This window comes from Pocillopora damicornis, chromosome 7 (assembly GCF_964200805.1).
Source record: "Pocillopora damicornis chromosome 7, jaPocDami1.2, whole genome shotgun sequence".
In the NCBI taxonomy this organism is placed as follows: Eukaryota; Metazoa; Cnidaria; class Anthozoa; order Scleractinia; family Pocilloporidae; genus Pocillopora; species Pocillopora damicornis.
The window spans coordinates 308,438-333,513 of record NC_142676.1 but is presented as its reverse complement, the minus strand read 5'-3'; the positions used below and the strand labels follow the sequence as shown (position 1 = coordinate 333,513).

The window sequence follows — 25,076 nt, the reverse complement described above, 5'->3', positions numbered from 1 at the left end:
CGAAGGGATCTGCATTCTTCGCAACAGTTCACGAATGAGTCTTTTGTGAGAGTACCCACTTTTGCTTAATTATATCAACGGCTTACTGATTTATTGAGCTTTGTATTGAAAATAATAACAAAGCCTCTTTATGGTAGAGGGAAAGATTTCGACCATAACGCCGACTCACTGCTCGAATTTTCACTCTTGTTTAACTTTTTTAATAATTATTGCGTGAAACACCACAGTTGTTAGAAAGCAGAAGATTAACTGAAAAAATTTTGTCGCCAGTTTTCTCCCGCTGTGTGAAGTTGTAATCATTCAACTTATTTTGAAATAATTCCTTGGCTTTTATGACTGATTTTTCAGGTATAACTCCTATAAACAGGTTATTTCGCTTTTCTCGGATCAAATTCAATAAAAACTCATGTGGATCTGGTTTATTGGCTTCGGAAGTTTTTTTTCTTGACCCTTTTAAGGTGCACTTACCGCAAAAAGACTGAATTGTTCAATGGCATCTCAAAGCAACCTATTCTCTCTCTTTATTCACACAGATCTCATCCATGTACGACTTCCAGCTCTCAAGTATCTTCTTTTATAATCATTTACTGAATACTGTAATTACCTTTAACTAAGAAACAGTAACATGTAGGTATCCAACCTAAAATATTCAAAGCTCAGGATGATACGAGCTTTATTTATAAAATGAATTAAATATAAAAACCACCTGCAAAGGGAACTGGTACAAAGCCGATGTAGACTTTATTAACGCGGCTTTACATACAAAAACACTACAAAAATGGATACCTCTGGAGCAGGCTTTATCAACGATCATGGGTATTTGATCAATTTTATCGCCAAAATGAACCAGATGCGAAAAACTGAGGTGTTATGTGATGTCGTGCTAATGACAGAGAATGGAAACACAAAGTTCTATGCGCACAGAGCTGTTCTTGCCGCAAGCAGTGAATATTTTTACAAGCTCTACACGGGTACTTCGCTATCAAGGTACCACAGAGAAACAATTCTACAAGGCATAACAGACTCTGTTCTTCAGGTTGTTGTAGATTACATCTACTCTGCTCATGTTGTTCTTACTGAAGTAAACATTGAAGAGATACTTTGCGCTTCTTTTCAGCTCGGATTAGAATCACTAAAACTTGAATGTGAGCAGTTTCTCATTCGTCATATTTCCGTCGAGAACTGCATCAAAATGACGGCTATGGCTCGCGTTTACTCATGCGAGAAACTTCTGCGGGAAGGAAAGCGATTTATGCCAGAAAATTTCTTGGAGATTCAAAACTCAGAGGAATTCTTCAAAATGCCAAAAGAGCAACTGGAAGAAATTATCGCAGACGATGACTTAAACGTGAAAAATGAGGAACAAATTTTCAATTCAATTTGTGCGTGGACAAACTTTGATGTTATTTCAAGGCGTGACTCATTTTCCGACTTATTGAGTCACGTGCGACTGCCTTTCATTGCGCGAACCTTTCTGCTCGGCACGATCGATAAGGATCCGTTGGTTACATCATCTTCGGTTTGTAAAGAAATAGTAGCCGAGGCCTTGTCTTACAAAATGGCTGGCCACAAGGAGAAGAAATTGCTTCAGAATGAGAGAACTAAACGGAGGTAAAATGTGCAGTTAGAGCAATTTTCGAATGATTGTCGAAATTTATCTAGAATTGCATTGGTTTTGCCTAGCTTCTTTCTGTGATTGGTCCAGAAAATTCGTGCCACCCTCTTGACAAATCAGAAGCGAAAGTGAAACCGATCACGACTGTGTCACCCTCGTTTTCCCGCGCTTTAAATAGTTTGGTTGGTTTTACAGTAAATTCTCGTTGGCTCTCAAAGATATCTTTCCCCCCTCTGATTGGTTGTTGTTAAGACGCTTAACTGAAAAGTGCTCTAGTCAGAGCTAACTCATGTTGGTCATAAAAATTCACATTCGCCGTAAATTAAGTTTGCGTAGGGGTGGTGACCTACTGGTTAGCGCGCCAGAAATCAGACCGAGAGGTCTTCGAGCGAACCTGGCTGTTGTGTTCTGATCTTAGGCAAGCAACCGCGATGAGATCCGTTAAGAATGGGTCCCAGGTTCGAAAGACTTAGCTTACGTCTAAAAGTTCCCTAATAAACATTTCTTTATGTATTTCATGATGGTCAGTTCAAAATGTCCTTGAAATCCTTTGTCTTTTTGAGAATACCAGGTGGAGGTCTCAGTTGACAGATGTTATCATTCTAGTGGGTGGAGTTATCGAAAATGGCGTCCAAGCTTGCTGTCATTGTTTCAATCCGCTGACCAATAAATGGCACTGCCTGTCTCCAGTGATTGACAGTCGGTTGAACTTTGGCATGGCCAGGTTACATCGCTGGTTGTTTGTCGTGGGTGGTTCCACTTCTGGAGAGAATATGAATGTTCTTTCGACTGTAGAAAGGCTGGACCCAAAGTTCAACACTTGGGAGAAAGTCGCCACACTTACGTCAGGTAAAAGTGGTAAACCGATTTATAAGAAAGGTCCGAGAAGAAAAGTGCTGGCTTTTTTGAGATGCTAGATGCTCTATGAAATTGAATTGGGTTCTGTAGTTAGTCCTATGCTAACTCAAGAGCTGTTATACCCAGGTGAGGAAGAAGAACGTACAGAGAGAAGAAGGATCAAGGGTAGGAAAACTTACACATGAGGATGAAAGCAACAAAGTGTGAAAGCAGACAGCATAACCCTAACACACCAATCTAGCCAAAAGATCGATTCAGAACAGGGATATTTTTCACCGCTGATGACCTCTAAGTTAATTGTCCTAACAACGAATTAGAAATATCCGTTTTTGTTTTGTTTGTTTTCCAGGTCGCTTTAACCACGAGACCGTCGAGCTCGATGGGAAAATCTACGTCATAGGAGGGGTCCTGGGAAACAGTAATCAGGAGCAAACAATGGAGTGCTATGATCACGTGACTGATTCTTGGTCCTCACTGTCCTCACCCCGTCAGACCCGTTATACACACTGCGCTGTTTCATTGGATGGATATATCTATGTTATTGGAGGTAAAGTTCGGCTCTAAATGATCGATAAAATACTTCTCCCCAAACTGACTAATTCGAGTTTCCTTTCTTGTCGATTGTATACCTCTTAATTCTTTGATAGCTTCAGAATAATTTTTGACTTCCCAACATTTTGTTTTAGCATTAAATGTTAAGATTTAGGCAAATCGAGGTGACAATAGACCCTTGAATCATATTTTAAAAAAAGTTGCAAAGGGATTATCTTTAACATGCCGACTGCAATTCGATCAGTAAAGGTCCAAAGGTCTAGATTCCATTTTAATAAGGCACATAACGCTAAAACCATATGGTAGACTTTAACCCCACGAAAAAAATTATTAGAGATTTTTGAGCAAAAATAAGCATGTTTAAAAGGTTAAAAAAAGAAAATGTCTTGCTATATTGATTGATTAAAGAACAAGTATAACGAACAAAGAAACCGACGAGAGACTTAGTAGAACACTCTCTTCATTTGATTCCACAATGAACATTCAGCTGTGAAGCTCTTATTATAACATTCTCTTAAAGGAATATCCAAAAATAACACAGTCTTGAGAACAGTAGAGAGATATGACCCGCATCAAGCTAAATGGACCCATGTGGCTAATCTAAACACGCCACGAAGCGGAGCATGCACAGTGGTACTCTCAGGTCGGATCTACGTCATGGGAGGCGGGTCAGATTTTCGCAACATTTTGTGTTCCTGTGAGATTTACGAGCCAAGCAGAAATAAATGGACCTACGGGAAAGGTAAGTGGAATTTCGTTTCAAATATTTCAGTACTAGAAGTTACCAACTTTCCGTAGGTTAAAACATAAATTCAGCTTATTTGTAACATATCGACGTTCTCGTCACTCGCATGCGTGAGCTCTGGGAACTAGATTGATATCACTGTTGACTCGTTTGATAAGTATTAAGAGAAACCTAACCATTGTGTTTGCTAATTTAAGCAAAACCCTTGAAACTTGGCTTTCTCGCTGACTGTTTTTCTTATTTCGTATCTTGTAACAGCAATCTGACCAATCTGGATGCTAAATCAGACTTGGCAGACAAACTTTTCAAACATAGAAGAGATTGGAATTTAAAAAGGCGGACATTGCCAGGAAATAAACCGGGAGAAAGCTTTTCAAGTTTGCACCATTTTACGTCATTGAAAAATTAAGGATATTTTAAATAAGACTCTCCATTTCTTAAATTAGACATGAACACCAAGCGTGACCGCGCAGGCGCAGCAGAATTTGGCGGGAAGATCTACGTGTTCGGTGGTTCTTATGGTCACGTGGCAGTGACATCAGTGGAGTGTTATGATTGGCGGGTAGACCAGTGGAACATCATAACAGAGTTACCTTACCCACGGTACGGGTTTCGCTGCACAAAGACTGTCGTCAGTAGGGACATGATGGCAGAGGTTCCTCCTCTAAAGCCGAAAGAACCTGCCCAGGAAAAGTTGATCTAGAACAGGCGTAGAGCTACGTAAAGATTTTTTTCACCACGCAGCATGGGCATTTCTTGAAATGTTAATTCCTAGGATTTTAAGGTTTTTCCTCCATCCGCAAATATAAGCTTCATTAATCTACGCGGTTTTGTGCGCGCTCAAAAGTAATGAGCGGCAAAGTCGCATGTGGGTCAGTATCCACACTCCTGGTGTATCTTTACTTGATATTTTGCATCCCAAACTTCACGCAACTTTGCCGCTAAGATTCATGGCTCGGCCGCTACACACTAAAATCCCACACAAAACCACTAGATAGACAGTCTAAACCTTCCGCAAGAAAAATGAAACTTTTCAAATGCAACACCACCAAAATTTACGGCACGTCCACATATTGGTTCCAATAAAACCCTCCTGGAGGTGGGTTTCTTCCCTGATTAATCAATTAGGATATTCGCATTCTTAACTGAACTTTCGGCGATGAATTTGAGACAAAACTTAAAATTCTCAATATTCAAATGAGACACTGATGCTCACCGGAAGTTTAGTATTCATTGAAAACTGCTTTTCCGGTACGGGGTAACGCCCACTTTTAAATTACTATCTATGCAATATAAGTGACGCCTGTGGTTCTGATATCCGTCTATTTGTGAGGTGAGTTCAACATTGCTATATTGCAGTTTTCATCAGCTCTAAGACTTTGAAATGCAAATCATATATTGAACATTGGACGTTTCAAACAACACATAGTCACTGAGGATTATTATCCGAGAAATCTAAAACTTGGAATATTCGGACAAAACTTCATCACAAAACAGAAATAGTTAGACGTATTAGCTCTATATTGAACAGGAAATAATCAAAAAAATTTTGCAACTGAGGAGATTTGAAATGTGATAAAGTTAGATTTCATTGAAAGATGAATAGTAAGCTGTAAAAAATGATTTTAAAAAAATATGTATGACACTAAACGGCCAACTGCAAGGGATGCCATACACGATGGCCTGTGTTTGTTTTATCGATAGAAGCAGCTCACTTACCCTGGTTTGTTGACGCTACTTCACTCAAATTGAATCAATTAAATGAATATTATACAATATAGTAAAGTTCTTTGGTACCTAAAGGGACTGCTCTGTTACCCCTTACCAAGCTTAGTTACCGGTTTACCATATGATTCACGCCCGGTGATCTGATGGGGTTTCTGGTTCCACTTTTTTACTTGACTGAATAAGAAAATTTGTTGTCCAGCCGGACGCATTGAATAAATTTCATTTCTAGAGAATATCATATATACATACCTAACTATGAGGTTTTACAGTAGTGTAGAACCATGGAACAGTAACAAATCGCTGGATACTTTGAGAACGGAGGTCGTGGAGCTGGTCATTCCTTCCATGCTCGTTTTACATGGTCGACTGAAACGACTTCTTATAGATTGATTGAAGTCTTGGAATATTGACGTGATTTGAAATCAAGTTCAATGAGTTATTAATGTTGAAGCAGTTACTCCGTATAATTATTTTATCTAGATTAGTAGTTTTATTGATCTTCAAGTGAAGAGATTCGACGAATGAGTCTAAACTGGAACTCGAGGGGTAAGATTCTAAAGAAACTGTGGAGCTGCGTCGGTGAGAGAGTATAACAAGGTAAACTGGTATTACCAACCGAGTTGATAACGTAAATTGACCACCGTAAAGAGCTTCAAAGCTGACGGTTCGAGCGTTAGCCCTTCGTCAGAGCGAAACTGGAACTATTTTTGTTCCCTTGTTATACTAATATATTGTTTTCTTAATCAAAATATGTTTCTGCTGAATCTTAAACTATACCTGAGAGTGAACCTGTGTTTCCTAACACTGAGTAATTTTCCAATCAGTGACCTCTCTCTCTTTCTTTAGGCTTAAGTGGTTCTTGTACATGCATCTGCTCAAATCTCAGACCGAAGGTGGAGTGGTCATGATTCAAACAGGAGTTTAATAAACAGAAGAAACATCAGTTTTACCCTGTAATCTGAACTCTGTTTAAGAACCTGTTCTCAGCCTTATGCCTTGTTAGACATTCATAAGATAAAAGACTTATCGTCCTCTTTCGTTAAACAAACTCGGAGGTTTCCAATGTGCGGGAGTTTATATTTAAACACTGTACCAAAGGTGGTTAGATCACGCGCTAAGCGTAGTGCTCAACGGGTATGTTGGTTCAGTGTCCTAAACTTGCTCTTGACACCTTGAATCTATCGCAACCATTAACAAATACTCACGTGCCATATCGTGAAAGGCACTTCAGTCAAGAATCAAAGAGGAAAGAGAACTCTGTAGTGAAACCAGAAAGTTTCCACCATCAATACGTCATTTATTGAGGTAAACGCCCCAGCCCTGTATTGAAGTCACTCTGTCTGAATGAAATGAGGGTGGGCGTTTCGTAGAAAGAGCCGGTTAGAGGACTTTATTTCAATTCCTTCGATAAAGATCCTCGTGTGAAAGAAAAAAAAAACAGATTCTGTGTTTATATCCTGTAATCAATTGCAATAATAAAAAACAGGGATTTAAGGTAAATATGCTTTTTTTAGGGCTTCTTAGGGTTTCATAAGGTCGTAGGTTTTTTTCTGATCGATATCATTCCTTATGTTGTATTAATCCTGAGTTTGATCGCAATTCAAACATATTGAATTCCTGTCAAAATTATTAAAAAAAAATGATTTAATTGAGTTACAGCGTGTGACATGATTAGAATACCATGTTAGAAATGTGGTTTTCAGCTTTTTCTGGTCGGTGCAACAGATATTTTTATAAATACTTATCTACTAAACATAAAGTTATTTTGTTAGCAAGTTTTGTTTGAAATACTGAAGGAGTTAAAAACATTAACAGCTCAAACAAAAACACCAGCTAAGGCTTTGTAATGTCTCGCTATTTAAGTCAAAGGCGATGTAAAATATTATTTCCAACAACAAAAGTGTACTTGATGACTAAGAGCTTGTGGGGAAAGTTATATTGAACAGTGGAAATTTCAAGACATTATGAAATTGATTTCTTAAATAAATCACAGTTTGGAGGAATAATAAATAAAAAAGATATATTCTGACAAAGGATCCCAAGATAATTTGTTTTAATAGGTATTCAAATCGAAGTGATAGCAGACTCAGCAAGTGACATGCAAGTTTAGGCCAAAATTATGCAAGTTCTTATGTAAACAGTTTGTACTTTTTGGTATTGTTTGTCAACCAATCATCGTCCGTATCGCAAATTCCTCAATGGCTGCCATAGTCGGCCACTGATGCGGAGTGAATTCAAAATATTCGATCTATGTCACAGCTTCATCTACAACAGTAGTGATAACAAATGTAGCGAGGGTATGTACAACAGTCTGCAGTGGTTTAAATTCCCTTAAAGCTCAAAGTTCAAGCTTTTCGGTGAAAGAAAGGGCCTTTTGTTAAGAGAATATGTGACCCGTGTCGTCCATCATTGACATGGTTCATAAAAACGCTTATGCTACAAACCCTGATAGCGGAGTCGAACTGGAGGGTTTTGATTCCTCGTTGAAATCGGATACGGCTCGACAGATCACTCAACAATGGATTGAGGTGAGATCCATAGACATTTAGTGTCATTTTACAACAACCCCTGTGAAGCTTTTGCGTGCTTGTCCATGGACAGACGGTAGTAGACACTAGCAACCGGTTTGATTAACTTTGGTGTCTTTAATGGTATCTAGGAGGCTACAGGACGTCAATTTCATTCGCCACGATTCATAGAATCTCTGCAAGACGGCGTTCTACTGTGCTAGTAAGTTTTTATAAGGACATGTTGGCTTGAGGCCCAGGATAAGCTTACCACTGCATACCACTGAGCTCATCGTATATTTGTTCTCGATCTGCAGTCTTGTGAAGCGAATACAACCAGATTCGTCGATAATTCAAGATGTGAACGAAAATCCAACCCCTCAGGAATCTCAGGTATTGTAAGAAACTTCTGTCTGACTCTTTGTAGTTCTTTCTGTGTCGGTGAATTGCACTTCGAACGCTCGACGTTCCTTTAATGTCGTAGAGGATACGGCTAGTAAGCACTCGAATATAATTGTTTTAAGTTTAGTGTTTTGCGGTTCCTTGCTGTTATGATGAGGAAAACGGTTTATTCCTAATTAATGTTAACAATTGGATGGTACAAGGCTAATCGAAAATTTGAAGCTTTCACTCGTTTCTCCAAGTCATGCCTCAAGTTGTGTATATAACTAATGAAAACATTCGTGACAATCGGTCTGCTTAGCAATATGGTGGAAGGGAGATATGGACTGTACGTTTTACTGGATAATGGAGTAAATTTTCATCTTAAATGTAAATTATGCTTCCCACGAATTTTTTTGAAACCTTAGTTGTTGCAAAGGTTACCAACAACACTACATGGTGCGAAAATTTGCTTGTTGCGACCGGAAACTAGTTCATATCATCGCCGCCATTGTTGTGGATACGTTTAGTTAGTCATCGTACAAAAACGCCAACAGGAAACGTGATTGTTTCAAAATGAAGTTAATTTCAAGTGAATCTGAAACAGTATTGTCTGGATAGGTTACATTTAAAGACTCGGTCTCAAATATTCGGAGAATAATCCGCTCCTGTAGTGTAATTCTTCGCTTTTGTGAAAATCACACAACGTCTTTGATACGCCATTCTTTAGCATGATAATTTGCATTTGTTGACAGAATCCAATGTCTCAAGACGATGATTTCATTCAATCAATCAATGTTTTATTGAGCCACGATATTTCGAAGGGCTCCTGGGTGCAATATTATAGAGTATGAAAATTATTATTGTCACGATCAATTGTTCTAGAAATACACATGTTTCTGTACATTCCATACTTATTTTCGAATCGGCAGCAGCTGTAGGTGTGAATGAGTAATTGCCAAGTTTCGTGACTAGCTTTGAGTTTAATCACCTAAATCCCAAAATATGTTGTTTTGGCCAGCTTTTGGTCAGCTAAGTGCATATTTCTCACACCATCATTGAGATGCTTTATCATGCTATCAGATAAACATTTCAACCTGAAATTTTTATTTTAGAAAATTTTTAATTTCTAATTGTTAAATTTGTTACGAGACAAAGTTATTTTCTTCACTTTTTCTAATGTAATATTGTTGAACAGAAAATCTTTATTACGTGGCTATTTCAGTTTAATTATATCACAAATATTTGTTCTTGCTACAATATTGAGCCAAATAAAGGAATGATAGGAAATTTGAACAAATTAAATAATTTAAGTTTAGTGACAAAAATTGTGCGAAATTTCTATCAAGATTGAGTGTATGAGTGTTAAGTAAAAAATATGTAACACTAGAAATCCAATTGGGACAGAAAGTATTAAAACCTAGACAAGTTTTGGAATACTTTTTATTGTGTAAACCAAGAAACTTACTTTTGAGCCAGTTTTATAACTAGCTTCTATCATTCACTGTTTGTATTCCTAACATAAACACAGTCTTAATGACATCAGGGGTGTTATTGTCTGCAGTTAAACCATTTTAAATGTGTGTTTGATGGTCTTTAACATCTTATTATCAGCCAGTTCAGTCAAGTGATGTAATGAAGTGAAAGCCCCCTAGAAACAGACAGAGTAGAGCATTGGTGTAAATTAAGACCATTGATAAAATTATTATTGAAATGTTCAAGCTGGTGTAGACAATACCCAATTGATACACAACTTATCTAGGTAAAATATGAGAATGTCTTCATGTAAGATAATTGACTAGATTAGACTTAAACTTAATTCACGCATTAATCAATTGTTACAATTTTAGAGTTCATCTTTGATAATTTTCATGTAACTAATTTTAGTTGGTGTTTGTCCTGTTTTGAAATGAATATTTAGAGATATGAGTACTGCTGAATTTTTTTTTTTTTATAATTATGTAATGTCAAATTTAAACAGCTTTGGATTTACAATTTGACTGCATGTCAACAAAAAGAAAAATGTAGTGTATAATGGTGCTGGAACTTTAGAATCCTGTATTCTTGGAGTGAAGGGCAACTCTTTGACTGCATGTTGCAATTCTTTTTCTGGCAGTGAAATTTTTCTCAGTGAAATAATTTATACTTAAGTGATCAGATGGATTTTTAACAGCCGTGATTGACCCAAAACAATTGGCTCCATTATCAACAAAGACTTGAGAGGGTCCAAGTAAAAGTGTACTAGTTGCACAGGTGGCTTGGAAATGATTATGTGTAATTTACCGTGTTTTGTCAAAACAACAAAAAATTGAGAATCATGTTTAAATGGCCTAATGCTGGTTGGCAATTAATCCTTTGTATCTGATGCGGCCTTCCTTTCATGATCTAATTGAACTGAAGAAAGTGTGAAGTACATTTAGTTGTGTTATTGTGAGAGTTTATTTTCCAAATCATCATTACTAACATAAAGGGGTAAGTTTCTAAAGAAACTGTGGTGCTGCGTTGGTGGGAGAGTATAGCAGGTAATTTAGTGTTAACAGTTTTTGCTTACCTCCCTGAGCTCTTTTAAATCAGGGTGATGTCAGTGATACGTCAGATGTTTGCTGTTTATTCAGAATTTTTTAACAAAATTATTGTATATACATACATATAGTATGCACACTTACCTTGTAGGGTTCATTTCTTGGGATCAGCCTTAGAGTAATATTTGAGTTAAGACTTAGTCATAGTCTAAAAGCTGTCTGAGACCCTAAAGGTGGAAATAAAAATGGAACTGACAATATTAAACTAAGCAGATTTAAGTTTGGTATAGGATGTAATTAGATTTCATAACAATTAACGGTTGGTTCAATGGCTAGGACCCTGTCAAAATAGTCTCAGCTGTGACCCCATTTCCTGGTGACACATGTAAGAATTCTGTTTTAAAAAAAGTCACGCAATCATAGATGAAGCCTAAAGAAACAAGGAAGCTAACAAGAGGTGTGAAGAAGATTCAGACAGATTTGATTAAGTTAAACTTAGAGATACAGCCCGACTTTTTCCATGTTGTCTCATAAATATCATCCAAATTTGATGCCATGAAATAATCTATGTTTGTGAACCATTTGTGATGTGACATTTTGAGCTTTGTAGATGATAAAAATGAGTTTATTACATACCAATAGTTAACTAATGATTTATTGTTGACATTTTTTGCAGATAAACCTAAAAAAGTTCTTGCGTGTTTGTTCTGATCTTGGTCTGAGTGCTTGGCAACTTTTCGATCCTCAGGATTTAGAAGCAGGAGATAATGTGATGTAATTATCTTTGACAATTCATTGAATTATTCTCAGCTAATAACACATTAAATGTATGGCAGTATCAGTGAATCAAAATTACAAGCAGCAACTGCTTTGAATTCAGTTTGTACAGCTGAGCATTACTTTTTAGTGTGGCAGGCTATCTTTTTAAAGATCCATATTTTTTAATTCATTTGATTTACTTTGATTTGTTATGTTTAGCAACTACAAATCAGAAGATGAAGTTGTTCAAAAGGTAATGGATAAAATTATCATGTTTTATTTAGTCTTTTTTTAAAGCTTGATATAAATAATTACTGTATTAATTTTGTTTTTCTCATGGACCTTCCAAGAAAATCAAGTTAAGGTGTTACTATAAGAAGTATTAGCATTATTATATTCACTATGTAAACATATTGATAGAGGTTTACAAGGTAAACCAAGGGCTGGGAAGTTTACAAAGACAATCAACAGACAGAGAAACTTTTTTTAGTGAGAAAATATGTTACATGTGGTCTTGGTAACTCGAGTGCCTCAAATATAATTTACCTACAAGGTGAATGTAATCTGATTAGAAGTTAATCAGGATAAATAAACTTATGGCTCATGAACTTATTATTTTAGTTTTTCTTGGCCAGGATATGACTATTAGCCTGGTTTTCTGTGTTTATTTCCCCTAAAAAATAAGAAAAATATGTTCATTGTCAGGTTGTGAGCACTTTATACTGGCTTGGGTGCACTATTCAAAGCATGTCTTACTACAGAGGACCTAAACTTGATGTTAGCAATTTTCAAAGGGAAAGTGATGGTACCATAACAGTAAAGGTATGTGACTCCATAAACAGAGAAAAACTAATGAATTATAAACAAGTTTTTTGTGGCTTAATTGTTCTCATGATGTTGAATGGAGGAAGGGATCACTGAACAAAGTATATGGCATAACTAAAGCAAATTGCAATGAAATGAGAGTACCATTTCTTAGTTATTTGTTATTGAATTATTTTTTTTAAAGGGGGTGTCTATTACTTGTAGCTCTTAGGTGACAACTTAAAGTCAACCACAAGTTTACCATGTATAAAAATATGTTATCTATTTAGATTCTGTAGATTCCATCATGCACTGCTACTTTTGATAATATCAAAATCAGATAGATGCCGTGATAGTGCGCTCAGAAGATATTATTTGAAGTGAACTGCTGTGGGTTTATCATCAACTGAAATGCTGGGCCAGTTGTTAAGTAAAGTTCTGTCCATTAATTGTTTGTGACTCTTGTCAACTTTCACATTTTATGTCAGTTGGTAACCCCTTGTGTCTGAGGGTTCATTTTAATGAATTCTGCCATATTGGAGCCTAGTTCATGAAAGCCTCGTTCATGAAAGTAATTTCCCACTCAGTTTGCTAGTGGCTTAATTCAGTTGTAGAGCTCATTAGTTCAATCTTAGGGTTCTTATTTACAGAGCTGCATTCATTGTCCAAGATCTTTTGGAATGCTTGATCAATGTTTACTCATATTTTGTATTAATAACAAAGGACAGCTGAGTGAAATAGACATGGAAGAATTTTTGTACACAAGTATTTACAATATGCAAGTGCCATTTGATGGTTTGCCCAGTGATGTTGGCTGCAACTACTGTTCTTTATCTCACATTCCTTCATATGTTAGATTACTCAGCCCTCTAAGAGCTCTGTACTTGCATTTGTTATGGCTCTTTTGTTTCTTTCATATTTGATTAAAGAATGCCTTCATTAAGAAATGCTTGCCTAACAGAGCAGAAAGCTTAAACTAAATTATATTATGCATCCATTCTCAATTGTTCAAGACTGACTTGTGGTTTATAAACAAATTCAACCACATAACCAGTACTCTTGTTTTAACATGTGACAATATTTACAATCATAAGTCTCTCTGTGTAACCAATATTTTGCAGTAAGCTTTACAACATTACTTTCAATGTGTAAATAAATTTCTGACTTCTGTGTTGTACCATATAAGCATGTATACATTACTGATCATGTGGAACAGTGAAAAAAAAATTGATGCTTTTTAAGACAAGGTTTATAAGTGAATTGAACACTACAAATGGTTAGGCAGAGTGATATTGTTTTTCTGATGCCATCTTCTGTAAAGTTTTGTGTCTCTAGTTGAATTCTGAATTTTAACTGCTGAAAAAGTATATTTCTTTCTTCCAAATCTAGATTACAGTTTGTGGTTGTTGCCATAGATGGCCCAATTTAGTTTTTTTTGGGGAAGCTTCTGCTGGTGCATAAAAACACAGTTAAAAACTACCCGTTATCATTGTTCAGTATGTACATGAGATAAAATGACTCATACGGGCAGACAATCAGAAAACACTGAGATCAATTTAATGAAATGTAAAAGTCTCATTGTCAGTTATGTGTTGTGATTAATCTGATATGCTTTTTGTTTTGTTTTTGTTTTTGTTTGTGGGTTTTTTTTAAATTTTATTTTTGTTTGTTAATTTTGTAATTTTCTGTTTTGTGTTTTTCTGACAAAGTTCTTTTCTTTGTTTCAACAGCCAACTGCCAGGGTCCCTGCTAATAATTATTCCCACAGAAGAATGGAAGACAGACCTCACATGAATGGAGGATTAAGACAGGAAAACTCAATACCAATGCACCTTACTAATGGTTATGCTGATAATAATAATACAATGGCCAATGTAAGTGTGACTAAAACATTATTGCATGGTATAGCCTGAGGCATCTAACCAGTGAAGTATAGCCATTAGCTATCACAGGGATGGAGCCACCAGCCAGAGTTACCTTATTGTTAACCCTCAGAGTGACTAGCATCTACTTTTCCCTCACAGTATCACCTCTGAATTAACATTTTGGTCACAAGAATAAAGGAAATGTTCATGTACTAAAGAAGCTCTTGATTGTTAAACATATTCTTTTGGTCAACACCTAAGGAAATGTGTAGAGAACAATATGGAAAATATGTGTCTTGACGTTAGGGTTTAAAGGGCTAAGTAGTTTGTTCAGTTTCTCTCCATCCTTGAATAATAAGGGTGACTCATCTTATAAGCTTGAAGGCCCATTCTCCTAGCAGGAATTGATTGGGAGTACTGCAGAATGGTATGCTGGTGTATAGCAGAGTTATCCCTCAGAATTTGTGAGGTTTTCCTGAGAGTTTTCATGTACCCATGTATACTCTTAGGTCATGAGAGGTACATGTACTGGGAAAGTCAAGTATAATTGTCAGAACATGTACTGGGAAAGTCAAGTATAATTGTCAGAATGGATATAAAAAAGAATGTTTATTATGGTCAGAGAGTAGAACTTAAATCCAGGTCTTGAGGAGAAAAAGGGCTGGTATTGGTTAACATGTATAAATTGTTATATAATTCTAATAAAAGGCTGACATTTTGTGTCTTTACTTTGATCTGCACAGGGAGATGATGCTGTGGAGTTTGCTGTTAATGTCAGAATACTTGGTGATGAAAAACGATTTGGCTTCTCTGTTATGGGAGGAGTAGATGAGGGATTTCCACCAAGAATTGATGAAATCTCCAAAGGTAAACTGACTTCATGACATGATGTAACATTTGTACCTCTTGTTTGAGTTTTATTTAATTTTCCATGGTATAAAGTTATAACTGAAGTGAAGAATGAATTTCTCTGAGTTATCATGAACGTTGCTCAGGTTGGGTTTAATACTAATAAATATTTGTTTATATTTTTAATAGATTCTCCTGCTGCAAAAACTGGTCTTCTGGTTGATGACGAGATCTTGGAAGTGAATGGAGAGCCTGTAACCAACCTTAGCCACACAGAAGTCATTTTAAGTATTCACAAAGTATGTCTTTAAGTTTATACAAAAATAATTTTAAAATCATTTATTTTGATACTTCAATAGAATTGATGGAATCCTGGTTAATGTTAAAAAGTTCAAAATGTTTTTAGCAAAGCACATTTAAAGGGTTAAAACTTCCTCTTTCAGTTTGCTGTTTTCTTTTGGAAATCAAGTGGTTATGAAGCTTGTGTCATGCATGATGTAATTGGATCTTTTTTTCATTTTATATTTAGTGTCTTAGAAACAGGGTCATTGCACTGAAAGTAAGGAGAGGACGAAGATCTTTTCAAGGTTAGTAAATAAATGTTTTGAAGAGGGTCATGGATCTGTTGTTAACTTATTTGTCAGAAAATGAATGGACTTAGAGTTTATTTGTGTTTTTAGAAAGAATAGCTTTACCTGATTATCTACAACAATTTAATTGTAACTGATCAGAATCTGAGATATCAGTGTTTCAGATTAGAGCAAAACCAATTGAGAAAAGTAGTAATGCGTAAAAACATAATTTAAATACTTGTGACTTCAGTGGCTTCCTAGATTGAATCAATGTTTAATACCTGTTGCACATTTAGGGCTAAACAATGGTATAGATGTTTATGATGGAATAAATGGCAACTACAATGGGCAAGTGGATACAGGCACAAGAGATAAACTTCAGCAAATCATGAGAGAGCATGAGAGTGATCCACAATTCCAATATTACAACTCTGATGCTGAATCAGAAGGATCACACAACAGTGATAAATTTTATAGAAATGGAGACATTGGTGTTGTCTCACCAACTGACCCTGGGTGGAATAAAGATGTTGGCAATAAAAGTTTTGGAATATCAGGGAAAAACTTAGCTCAATCAAACTTACAGAAACACAAGTCACTCTCAACACCACTTATTGATTTGACAAAGCTGGATGCTATAGAGGCAGCTGTTGATGTGGATGATGATGATGATGATGATACATGGGCTCTGCATAATCAAGCTTATGATAGTGACAATGAAAAAGATCATCCAGGTAGGAGCTTATCCCTCATTAAAACATAAACAACTGAAAGCATACACTCTGATTGGTCAATGCAGTGTCTACTTTTGCCCATGGGTGTACACTGCAGATGTGACATCTGGCACTTTGTTCATGATGGAACATTTGTACTGATTGTCTAAAGATACAAAACTGAGAAATAATTTTTTTCATGAATTTAAGGAAATGTGATTACAATTACTTTAATAACTAGTAGAGCTGCACAATGACTAGTTTTTGCCCACTTGTTTTGTCTGGTCATATAAGACTACACAAACAGGTTTAGTTCAACTAAAGGGAACTCTTTTCCTATAATGTATCAATGTTATATTATGAAACAAATGGTAAACACCGCAGCATACACTATTGAGTTATAGATACACACAGGAGGTTTGCTAAGCACTCAAGAAGCTAGAGTCTTGCTTGACTGTTACCTCAAGTGACTCTTATACTTCTCTTGTGCTCAGCAACCTGAAAGAAGTGTCACTTATGTTATGATGTTTAATAGCAATAGGCCCTAGTGGATTTCACTTGGGTCTGTTACCACTTAGGTAATAAACAAAATTGGTTGAACTTAAAGCAAGTCAGTATAGCCCCATCTAGCGGACTTATTTTTCTTTCTTATTGTCCATTTACTGAAAAATGTAATGATATGCTGCAGAGAAGTTGCACCTAACATATATTTGTTTATAAATGTTTTCAATAAGCTTTGAATAATCAGTGAAGAAGACCACTTCTTTTTCCTTCTGTGTGATCAATCCTCAGTTTTTAGAAAATAAACACTCAATAGTTATACAGAAATGAAAAAAGGGGGTAAGTTTCTGCTAAAGAAACTGTGGTGTTGCGTTGGTGAGATATTATAACAAGGTAATTTAGTATTATCGGCTGAGTTGGTAACGTCAATTGGCCGCTGTTAAGAGTTCCAAAGCTATACAACTTGAGATTTTCAAACTTTAAAACTTAAGCTTTATATCTCTTAACAATGGCCAATTTATGTTATCAGCTCAGTTGATAATACAAAATTACCTTGTTATTTAGGATTGTTTTTGCCAATTTAATTGGCAGAACATATTATCTATTTACTAACAAGGATTTAATACATTCTAGTCAATAGCAAAGTTTGTTTTCTACTTTAGAATAACTGTTGTTGTTTTGTTTACAAGGAGCAGCAGAGAAAGAACTGTTTTTCCCAGGCATCAGTGAACTAAAATCAAAGCTGCAAAGTGGTAACGACAGAGAAGGAATTTCGTTTGTGGAAAACCTCTTGGAGCAGAAAGATTTTCAAGATGCTACAAAAGTGAGTACGGATTTGATAACTGCTTCAATACGTGATCAAGAAGAATTATAAGTTGGGGATGTAACCAGTGTCTCTTGCTTAATTCTGTATTTTTTCCTGTTGGTTTTAGGTTTACACTAAAATGATTGAACTTGAAAGATCTGGACGAGGACCGAGTGCAGTCAGACCTGTTGCTACAAATTCACAACATCTCTCTTCTCAGGTGATTTAATCGTTACTTCCCAATACTGCTACCTTGAAGCTAGCTATGAGAATTTTGAGGTCAATCAAAACATCACTTTGGCATAATTATTATTCTTAAACTTAGCCTGAGAAGGCCTTTGTTACATCAAAACTTATTTCTTTTGCATTGTTGTTTCTATTAGTGTTTTTGTATTGTTTCGTTGTTTGTCTGTTTGTTTTAGGGATCCAAACATTTATGTAGGTTCCTTAAATAAAGATAAAATAATTTCAGTTTTAAAGTGCGCATTCTGTTGAATATTTCAGTTGAAACATTCCCTCGAGGCAGCCAGACATTCAAGAGATGCAGATGAATTGGTACAAATCTTAGAGATGCCAAACTTTCAGGTAAATTAAAGTTTTTTTGGGGTGACCAATTAAGTGTTGGAGTATTTTCATCCGCTGACTTTAAATCTTAGGCCATGATCAAATGTCGAACCTTCCAAGTGTCGAAGTGATTTAAAATGAAACACAATCCATGTTCTATTGTGGAAAATTCAACGTTGCTCTTGGTTTGTGCCCTGTCAGGCAAATTCTGTGATTAGTTGCATTTCGATTGAGTGTTCTATAACCAAATCTAAAGTTACCCCAGCGGCCAACAACAACAAATTCTATATAAAATGTCACAAGAAACCCGACATCAGTAAAAACAACTAAACTGCGACTGAATCGCCATTGGGTTATTTTTTTGCCTCTGATCAGTTGAGAAGATGGTACGAGTATCTATACCAATCGTAGAGCTTAGAAGGCAAATGTAGCGTGTCTCCGGGTTACTTTTGACAGTATTCTGAAAATTGCGCCATTTCAGGGTCTTCTGATGGCGCATGATAGACTCGCTTTCAGAGAAGCTTTGCCGAGCGAGGAAGAAGAACAGGAAGTGGATGCACCCGAATCCCAAGATCAGCAAGAACCGCAGCAACCTACGGATGAATTCTCTCATGTGGAAGACGACAATGTGAAGATTGTGAGAATAGACAAAGCAACTGAACCACTTGGAGCTACTGTAAAGAATGAAAATGGCACCGTGATGATAGGTAGAATTGTTAAAGGAGGTGCAGCAGATAAGTGTGGTAAGAATCATCTTTGTTATCTTCTCTCTTACAAAACGGTTTCAACCTTGCTGATGCTAGCGGTGTTCAGAACATTTGTCGCATTTAAGCCTAGTTATGGCCTACCTCACTTAGGAGTCCCCTTTAGCTAAGGGGAAAGGTAACGAAGAGCTACAGTGCGTCTTTTTCTTTTCCTCTTTTAAACATGCTGTTTGGTTCCTAGGTCTTCTTCAAGAGGGCGATGAAGTCCTTGAAATAAATGGAGTAAACATGAGAGGGAAAACTGTAACAGAGGTTTGTGAACTGCTGGCGGACATGAACGGGACGTTAACATTTGTTCTAAATCCAGCCAATCGATCCCGCGTCCCACCTGATAGAGAAGTCCACGTGCGCGCGCACTTCGACTACCATCCTTACGAAGACGAGTTGATACCGTGCAAGGAACTGGGACTAGCATTCAGAAAAAGAGACATTCTGCATGTTGTCAATCAAGAAGATCCTAACTGGTGGCAGGTCAGTGGTGAATGTTGTCCCAAACTGTTACCTACAACCCGAAATTATCTACCAATTTGTTATCGAGTTCGTTAGTAAAACATTCATTTTTTTGGTTTCTTTGTTTGTAGGCTTGGAGACCAGGCGAGGAAGGCAGACAATTAGCTGGACTCATTCCATCCAAGCATTTTCAGCAACAGTAAGTTTATAAAAGAGCTCGCATCAGCCACATTTAGCAACTACAATATTTTCATGGTGATTATATTTAACTTTTCATTTCTTTCCTTTTTTCCAACAGGAAAGAATCGATGAAGAAATCAACTCGAGAAGCCGAGCCGTCCAACAAAGAAAGTAAGGATTTTCAATGTTGCATTTTAGAGCTGTCTCTAACTCATTGGTGGTCAGTCACTTTCGCCGACAGCAGGCCTCGCCGTATCACCCTCACCCGGAAGACCACACTGCATGATAATTTTTTACTCCCAAAGTCAAACTATGAACTGTATAACCAACAGAATGTTGTTTTGTTTTCACCTTCAGAGAGTGGATGTCTTTGTTTCAAGCGAAAGCGAAGGAAAAAGGTTCTTTACAACGCGAAACACAACGAAGGTTGGTGTAAAGTAATTCCCCAAGCAATTCCACGTTGCCATTATTCACTATCACGCCGTCACGTTTGATTTGCTTGTACACCGGTCTAATTATGTAACAAGGTAGATTGGTATTATCAACTGAGTTGATAACTTCAATTGACCATCGTCAAGAGTTTCAAAGCTTACGTTTCGAGCATTGGCACTTCGTTATCAACTCAGTTTATAACACTGAATTACTCTGTTTTACTCTCCCACTGACATAAAACTGTTTTTTTTCCCCTCAGAATATGTGGCGGACGAGGTGTTAACATACGAAGAAGTGGCGCATTTACAGCCAGATCCTCACAGAAAACGGCCTGTGGTTCTTATAGGTAGGCCGGGTCGCTGTGATTTGTTACTTTAAAGACACTTAACTCGCCCAGTCCCCCTCTCCACTTAGTAGTGGGTAACAGTGAACTGTCAGGGAAAGCTGAGAAATAGAGGGGGGAGGAGGAGAGGGATAGTGGGAAACCTCTGGTGGAATAGCATCCCTTTCAAGAGCGAAGACGTATTCTTCTTCTGGTTCGTGTTACAGAACCAGAGATAAGCATTCACTTTTGGTTTTAACGAACACAGTATCATTGCTGGGAAATTATCCGCCTTCAACCACTCCTGTCCCATTGCCCAGAGAGATGTGATGGTCTGTATTTGCAATCAATGTTCGCTAGGGTCCTCTCCAGTTTTCAAGTCCAAGATTAATCTCACGCGACTATTTCTGCTAATGATATGAAGCAAATCACTCTTAAAGCATTTTAGACTTTGCAGTTGGGTTGAAAAATATGAATTGATCCTCTGTAAATTTTTTGTTCCATTTGTTCCTGTGTAGGACCTGATAAAGTTGGCCGGAAAGAGTTAAGACAAAAGTTGATTCTATTTTCACGAGAACGTTTTGCCCTAGTGGTACCTCGTAAGTACATTTCTGTTCGCGTTTTATCACTGAGTCATCATGTAATCAAAGAATCGTTCCTAAAGTGCAAACGAAAACTTAAACGATTTGTTAATGGACCTATTGTGTGACTCTCTGTCTCTACGTCTGTATGTATGTCTGTCTGTCTGTCTGTCCGTTTGCGTGTTCGGTTGTTCTGCTTTCTATTCTATCATCTGTTTCTCGTTCCCTCTGTCGGTCTATCCACCTATCTCCGTCCGTTGCTCGCCCTGTATGTCCGTCCTTTCTTGCTCTCTTTCCGTTTCCCTGTCAGTCTTTCTGTCTATCTGTCTGTTCCTCTCTGCCCTCGTCTACCATCTATCAGTAGGCTCTTCCTTTCCTCTGTCTGTTTTATTATAATTTTTCCACCTATAAATACATCAAGCGGAGTACTGTAATAAAAAATTTCTTTGGAGTGTTTTAATTATCATACTTCAGACTTCACATCATACTTCCCGCTTTAGACACCAGCCGCCCAAAGAGACCTGAAGAAGTCAATGAAAGAGATTATTACTTTGTTCCACTACCCACGTTTGAGGCGGACATTGTGGCCCATAAGTTCGTGGAACACGGAGAATTCGAGGGTCACTATTATGGCACCGCTTTAGACTCCATTAGAAGAGTGGCCAACTCTGGCAAATACTGTATTTTAAATCTCCATTGTGAGGTATGTCGCAAGTAGCTTTACAGTTCCATTTGTGATTCTATGCCATGCAGAGAATTTGAGTTTCATTCGAGTACAGTCCACACTTTGCATATCTTAACTCAGCACACTTATTACTAATACTCTACTCAAGTAATATTATCATATGACCCATGCGACTCGCGTGCTTTTGATGGAAATATAATAAATAATCTCCCCGCATGAGGGCCGTACGCGAGTAGGCGATCAGGCCCAGAAAAAGACGCTCAACCCAGCATGTAGCCCTGAAATGCAGGATGACAATTGAGCACCGATCATATGAAAAACTGAGATAGGGTGGGCCGAACGGGAACATTTTTGGCTCACGGTTATGACGGATCTCGAGCCGAATTGCTCAAAGTAGAAACATTTTGTTTATTAACCTCTGATATGCATTTTTATTCCAGGCGCTCAAGATGCTGAAAGCTTCTGATGTGAAACCCTACGTGGTTTTCATTTCACCGCCATCTTACGATAGAATATTGACCCTTCGGAGAGGAAAAGTGGATCCATTCAACCCTAATCCAAATTCACCTATGTCTGTGAGTACCAGTTGTTGTCGTTATCGTTAGAGCTGTCGTACCAGTTACCGGGATCAAGCTGAAATCAAATTGACAAAAAAATATGTTAGGTTTTTGTAAGAAGAAGATAAATTTTCTTTGAAATAGCGGATCAATTTGTGCGCACCTCCCCCTCCCCCAACTCAACATTAACCCTTAATTGCTGTCAGTTAACCGTTGTTGGGTTAGGGGAGGGGTAAGTGCGCAGTTGCTCAGGTTCGGGCATTGATCCAAAATAGCGATAAAAATTGTTAAATAGGAAACAAAAGGGAAAGGCCATCGACAATTTTGCAAATGTAAGAGAAATTTTGAGACTGTTCAAAGAAGTTTTTAATACTGGCTAAAATAAGGCCATACAGCTAGTAGGTGTTAACTGCTGTGAGAGTTCCCGCTCATATTTGTATTGTTTTCATTCTAAGGACGCGGAATTACATGACATGGTGACTAAAGCGAGAGAGATGGAAGAAATGTACGGCCATTACTTCGATAAAACAATCGTGAACACAGACTTGGAAAGAACATTTGACGAACTCAAACAGGCCATCGATAAACTTGATGTGGAGCCACAATGGGTACCAGCTTTTTGGGTAAATGACAGCCGTGGCAACTTGTAGAAAAAAAGCCATGGGCACCAGCTAGAGATAAACGGTGTTTCGCGAGACGACACCTTGTGTTATGCGAATGAAAAGGAACAAAGAAAGATTCATTACCGTTTTGTATCGTGGAAAGAAGGTATTTTTTTCTGAAAAGGGTGCCCAGACGAGGAAACCAAAAAATATATGGAACATTGTCAAATTAAAGGAAAATAAGTTGCCGAGGAATTTCATTTTAGTTATGCAAGTTATTCAATATGTACAGCGAAAAATTGACTGACTTTATTTTCTAAAGAATGTATAACTAATCTTTTCATTTATGGATTCTATATTGAGCCAGAAGGGGATCTGTATTAGGTGAACAAGAACGAATGCTTTAGTTTATGTAACAGAGAGTTTATATCTTCCGAAATTTTTGAGATATTTTACCGTTACTTTGCAGTATGTAATATTCTGAGTGTGGAAGGTACGACAGGTTGCTTTCCCTTTTTTGTGTGTGTGATGTTCTCCATAAAGCAGCTCCCTAGCGCTTCTGGAAAAATACGGATCAGATACATAAACTTGATAACGAAAAATTTACTTCACTGGTGGTTCTTGCTAAGAAAATCAGCCAAGTTTGAAATGTTTTTTATGTATACATATCGATGGAGACTGAGTATGTAGCAGGTCATTTCAGTGGCCCCGACCAGAAGTGCGTCATTATTTTTTAAATGTCAGTGCTGATTTCAAGTAACTTCACACAAGTCAAGTTAACAGGCAAGTTTTATTTGATTATAGAGAATTGCAAATTGTATCAAACCATTTGAACGAATGAGCAAAAAAAAAAAGCAGACAATGAAAATCTGTCAGAATGATGGAGGGAAGTCTGTCATTTGTGAGAGTTAATTCAACTGAGCTGCTTAAGGTTCAAAGCGTACTTTGAAAAGTTATATTCCCGAGAAATTGAGCTTTCATACAAAGCAAATCTTGATATAAGGCAAAAGGAGTAGGGATAAAGAACTATTATAAACAGTAATAATATTTCCTTCACGTTTTAGCGATAAAGAACGTAGCAGTGAGGTAATGAGTGTGTGGAGCAGTTTGTTCGTAATAACCGAGGATTATTTTTTACCAAAGGTATTCGAAGGGACTCTTATGTATCCATTTATATATCTGCGAGAGGTTCAAAATTATGTCTTGCTGAAAACAAAAAAAAAAAAAGCTTTACGGGTAATCGACAATTTTTTCATCAATCATATGTTAGCGTAGTTGTTACTTGGCTTATTTGATCTGGTAGTGCATTCCTTATTACACTTACGCAAGGATATTAATCAGTCAGGACTCAAAATTAAAAAGTTTCCAGGCGTCAAAAGGCGAAAAAAGAAGAAAACACAGAAAGACATGAAATAGACCATCATCAAACCTGGAAATTTCCGTGGAACAATTAGCAAACGCAGAAAAACATGATACTAGTACTGAGCGCGTGACAATCTCTTTGGTTGTGTTTCGCTTCTTTTTCTTCGTCCAGCTTGGTCAGTAAAGAAACCGCCCGTTTCACTATAGACAAAGTTTTACGCTTTTTTTCTTTTTTTTTTTTTAAATTCCGTTTCCTACCTTTTTTATCCCATTCTATGTATTTGTCATTCGTTAATCATGTTATGTAAATAGAAAGTTTAGGTGCAGTGAAGTTTTTTGTATCCAGTTACAGATGTTTGTGAAGTCTATCTTTTTTAAAAAAACCAAGTTTTGTGCAATTACTTGACTTCACTCAACAGAAGGCCGTAGCAAAGTAAAACGATTGAACTAAGGAACTGCTTACAATTTAAAAAGCAGTTTGCAGAGTACAATAACAACCCTAACCAGAGATTTACCCGTAAGCAGTCTTGTGTAAATTTTTAAATAGCTGTAACAAATTCGAAGCAAATATTTTTATATACTTCATGGGCCACAAAGTATTTAATTATTTCATGAAATTGTATGTTAATTAGTTTTAGATTTTGTAATTGCATACAATTCAAAATGATAGGTAAGAAAGCAAATTATGAGAAGATGATGCAGTTTTCTGCAGCTCCACTGTACAATTTACTGAATTGCTAATTCTCTAAGTAATGTATTTCATGGGAATAAACTAAATTAATACAGGGTGATTTTAACCTA

At 36.9% G+C, this 25,076-nt stretch overlaps 2 protein-coding genes across 4 annotated transcripts; both read left to right on the top strand.

The window, feature by feature from the left end:
• Nucleotides 1-573: 573 nt before the first annotated feature.
• LOC113672348 (kelch-like protein diablo) lies at nt 574-5,546 on the top strand. 2 transcript variants are annotated; one of them, XM_027188628.2, is made up of 5 exons: nt 574-1,611; nt 2,187-2,464; nt 2,823-3,020; nt 3,546-3,767; nt 4,217-5,546. In XM_027188628.2, exons 1-5 carry the CDS (start codon nt 779-781, stop codon nt 4,471-4,473), a joined length of 1,788 nt encoding a protein of 595 aa, XP_027044429.2. In that variant the 5' UTR covers nt 574-778; the 3' UTR covers nt 4,474-5,546. The 2 variants fall into 2 exon arrangements, with proteins under 2 accessions (XP_027044429.2, XP_089067797.1); XM_089211671.1 differs by having other exon boundaries at nt 4,029-5,546.
• A 2,159-nt stretch (nt 5,547-7,705) lies between these two features.
• Nucleotides 7,706-25,076, top strand: LOC113672346 (protein PALS1). Of its 2 annotated transcripts, none has more exons than XM_027188627.2 (24): nt 7,706-8,026; nt 8,158-8,228; nt 8,323-8,398; nt 11,585-11,682; nt 11,887-11,920; nt 12,373-12,489; nt 14,202-14,345; nt 15,080-15,203; nt 15,375-15,484; nt 15,715-15,772; nt 16,054-16,491; nt 17,667-17,794; nt 17,904-17,996; nt 18,281-18,361; nt 18,822-19,083; nt 19,286-19,575; nt 19,686-19,753; nt 19,853-19,905; nt 20,092-20,160; nt 20,426-20,512; nt 21,007-21,087; nt 21,570-21,772; nt 22,195-22,329; nt 22,767-25,076. In XM_027188627.2, exons 1-24 carry the CDS (start codon nt 7,913-7,915, stop codon nt 22,959-22,961), a joined length of 3,129 nt encoding a protein of 1,042 aa, XP_027044428.2. In that variant the 5' UTR covers nt 7,706-7,912; the 3' UTR covers nt 22,962-25,076. The 2 variants fall into 2 exon arrangements, with proteins under 2 accessions (XP_027044428.2, XP_027044427.2); XM_027188626.2 differs by having other exon boundaries at nt 17,661-17,794.

Excerpts from the sequence above, each read along its gene's own strand:
- LOC113672348 (XM_027188628.2), top strand. The coding sequence starts at position 779 with ATGGATACCTCTGGAGCAGGCTTTATCAACGATCATGGGTATTTGATC. Across the intron at positions 1,612-2,186 it reads AATGAGAGAACTAAACGGAG|GTGGAGGTCTCAGTTGACAG; the intron begins GTAAAATGTGCA and ends TGAGAATACCAG. Across the intron at positions 3,021-3,545 it reads ATATATCTATGTTATTGGAG|GAATATCCAAAAATAACACA; the intron begins GTAAAGTTCGGC and ends ATTCTCTTAAAG.
- LOC113672346 (XM_027188626.2), top strand. The coding sequence starts at position 7,913 with ATGGTTCATAAAAACGCTTATGCTACAAACCCTGATAGCGGAGTCGAA. Across the intron at positions 17,795-17,903 it reads ATTTTCAAGATGCTACAAAA|GTTTACACTAAAATGATTGA; the intron begins GTGAGTACGGAT and ends TGTTGGTTTTAG. Across the intron at positions 17,997-18,280 it reads CACAACATCTCTCTTCTCAG|TTGAAACATTCCCTCGAGGC; the intron begins GTGATTTAATCG and ends TGAATATTTCAG.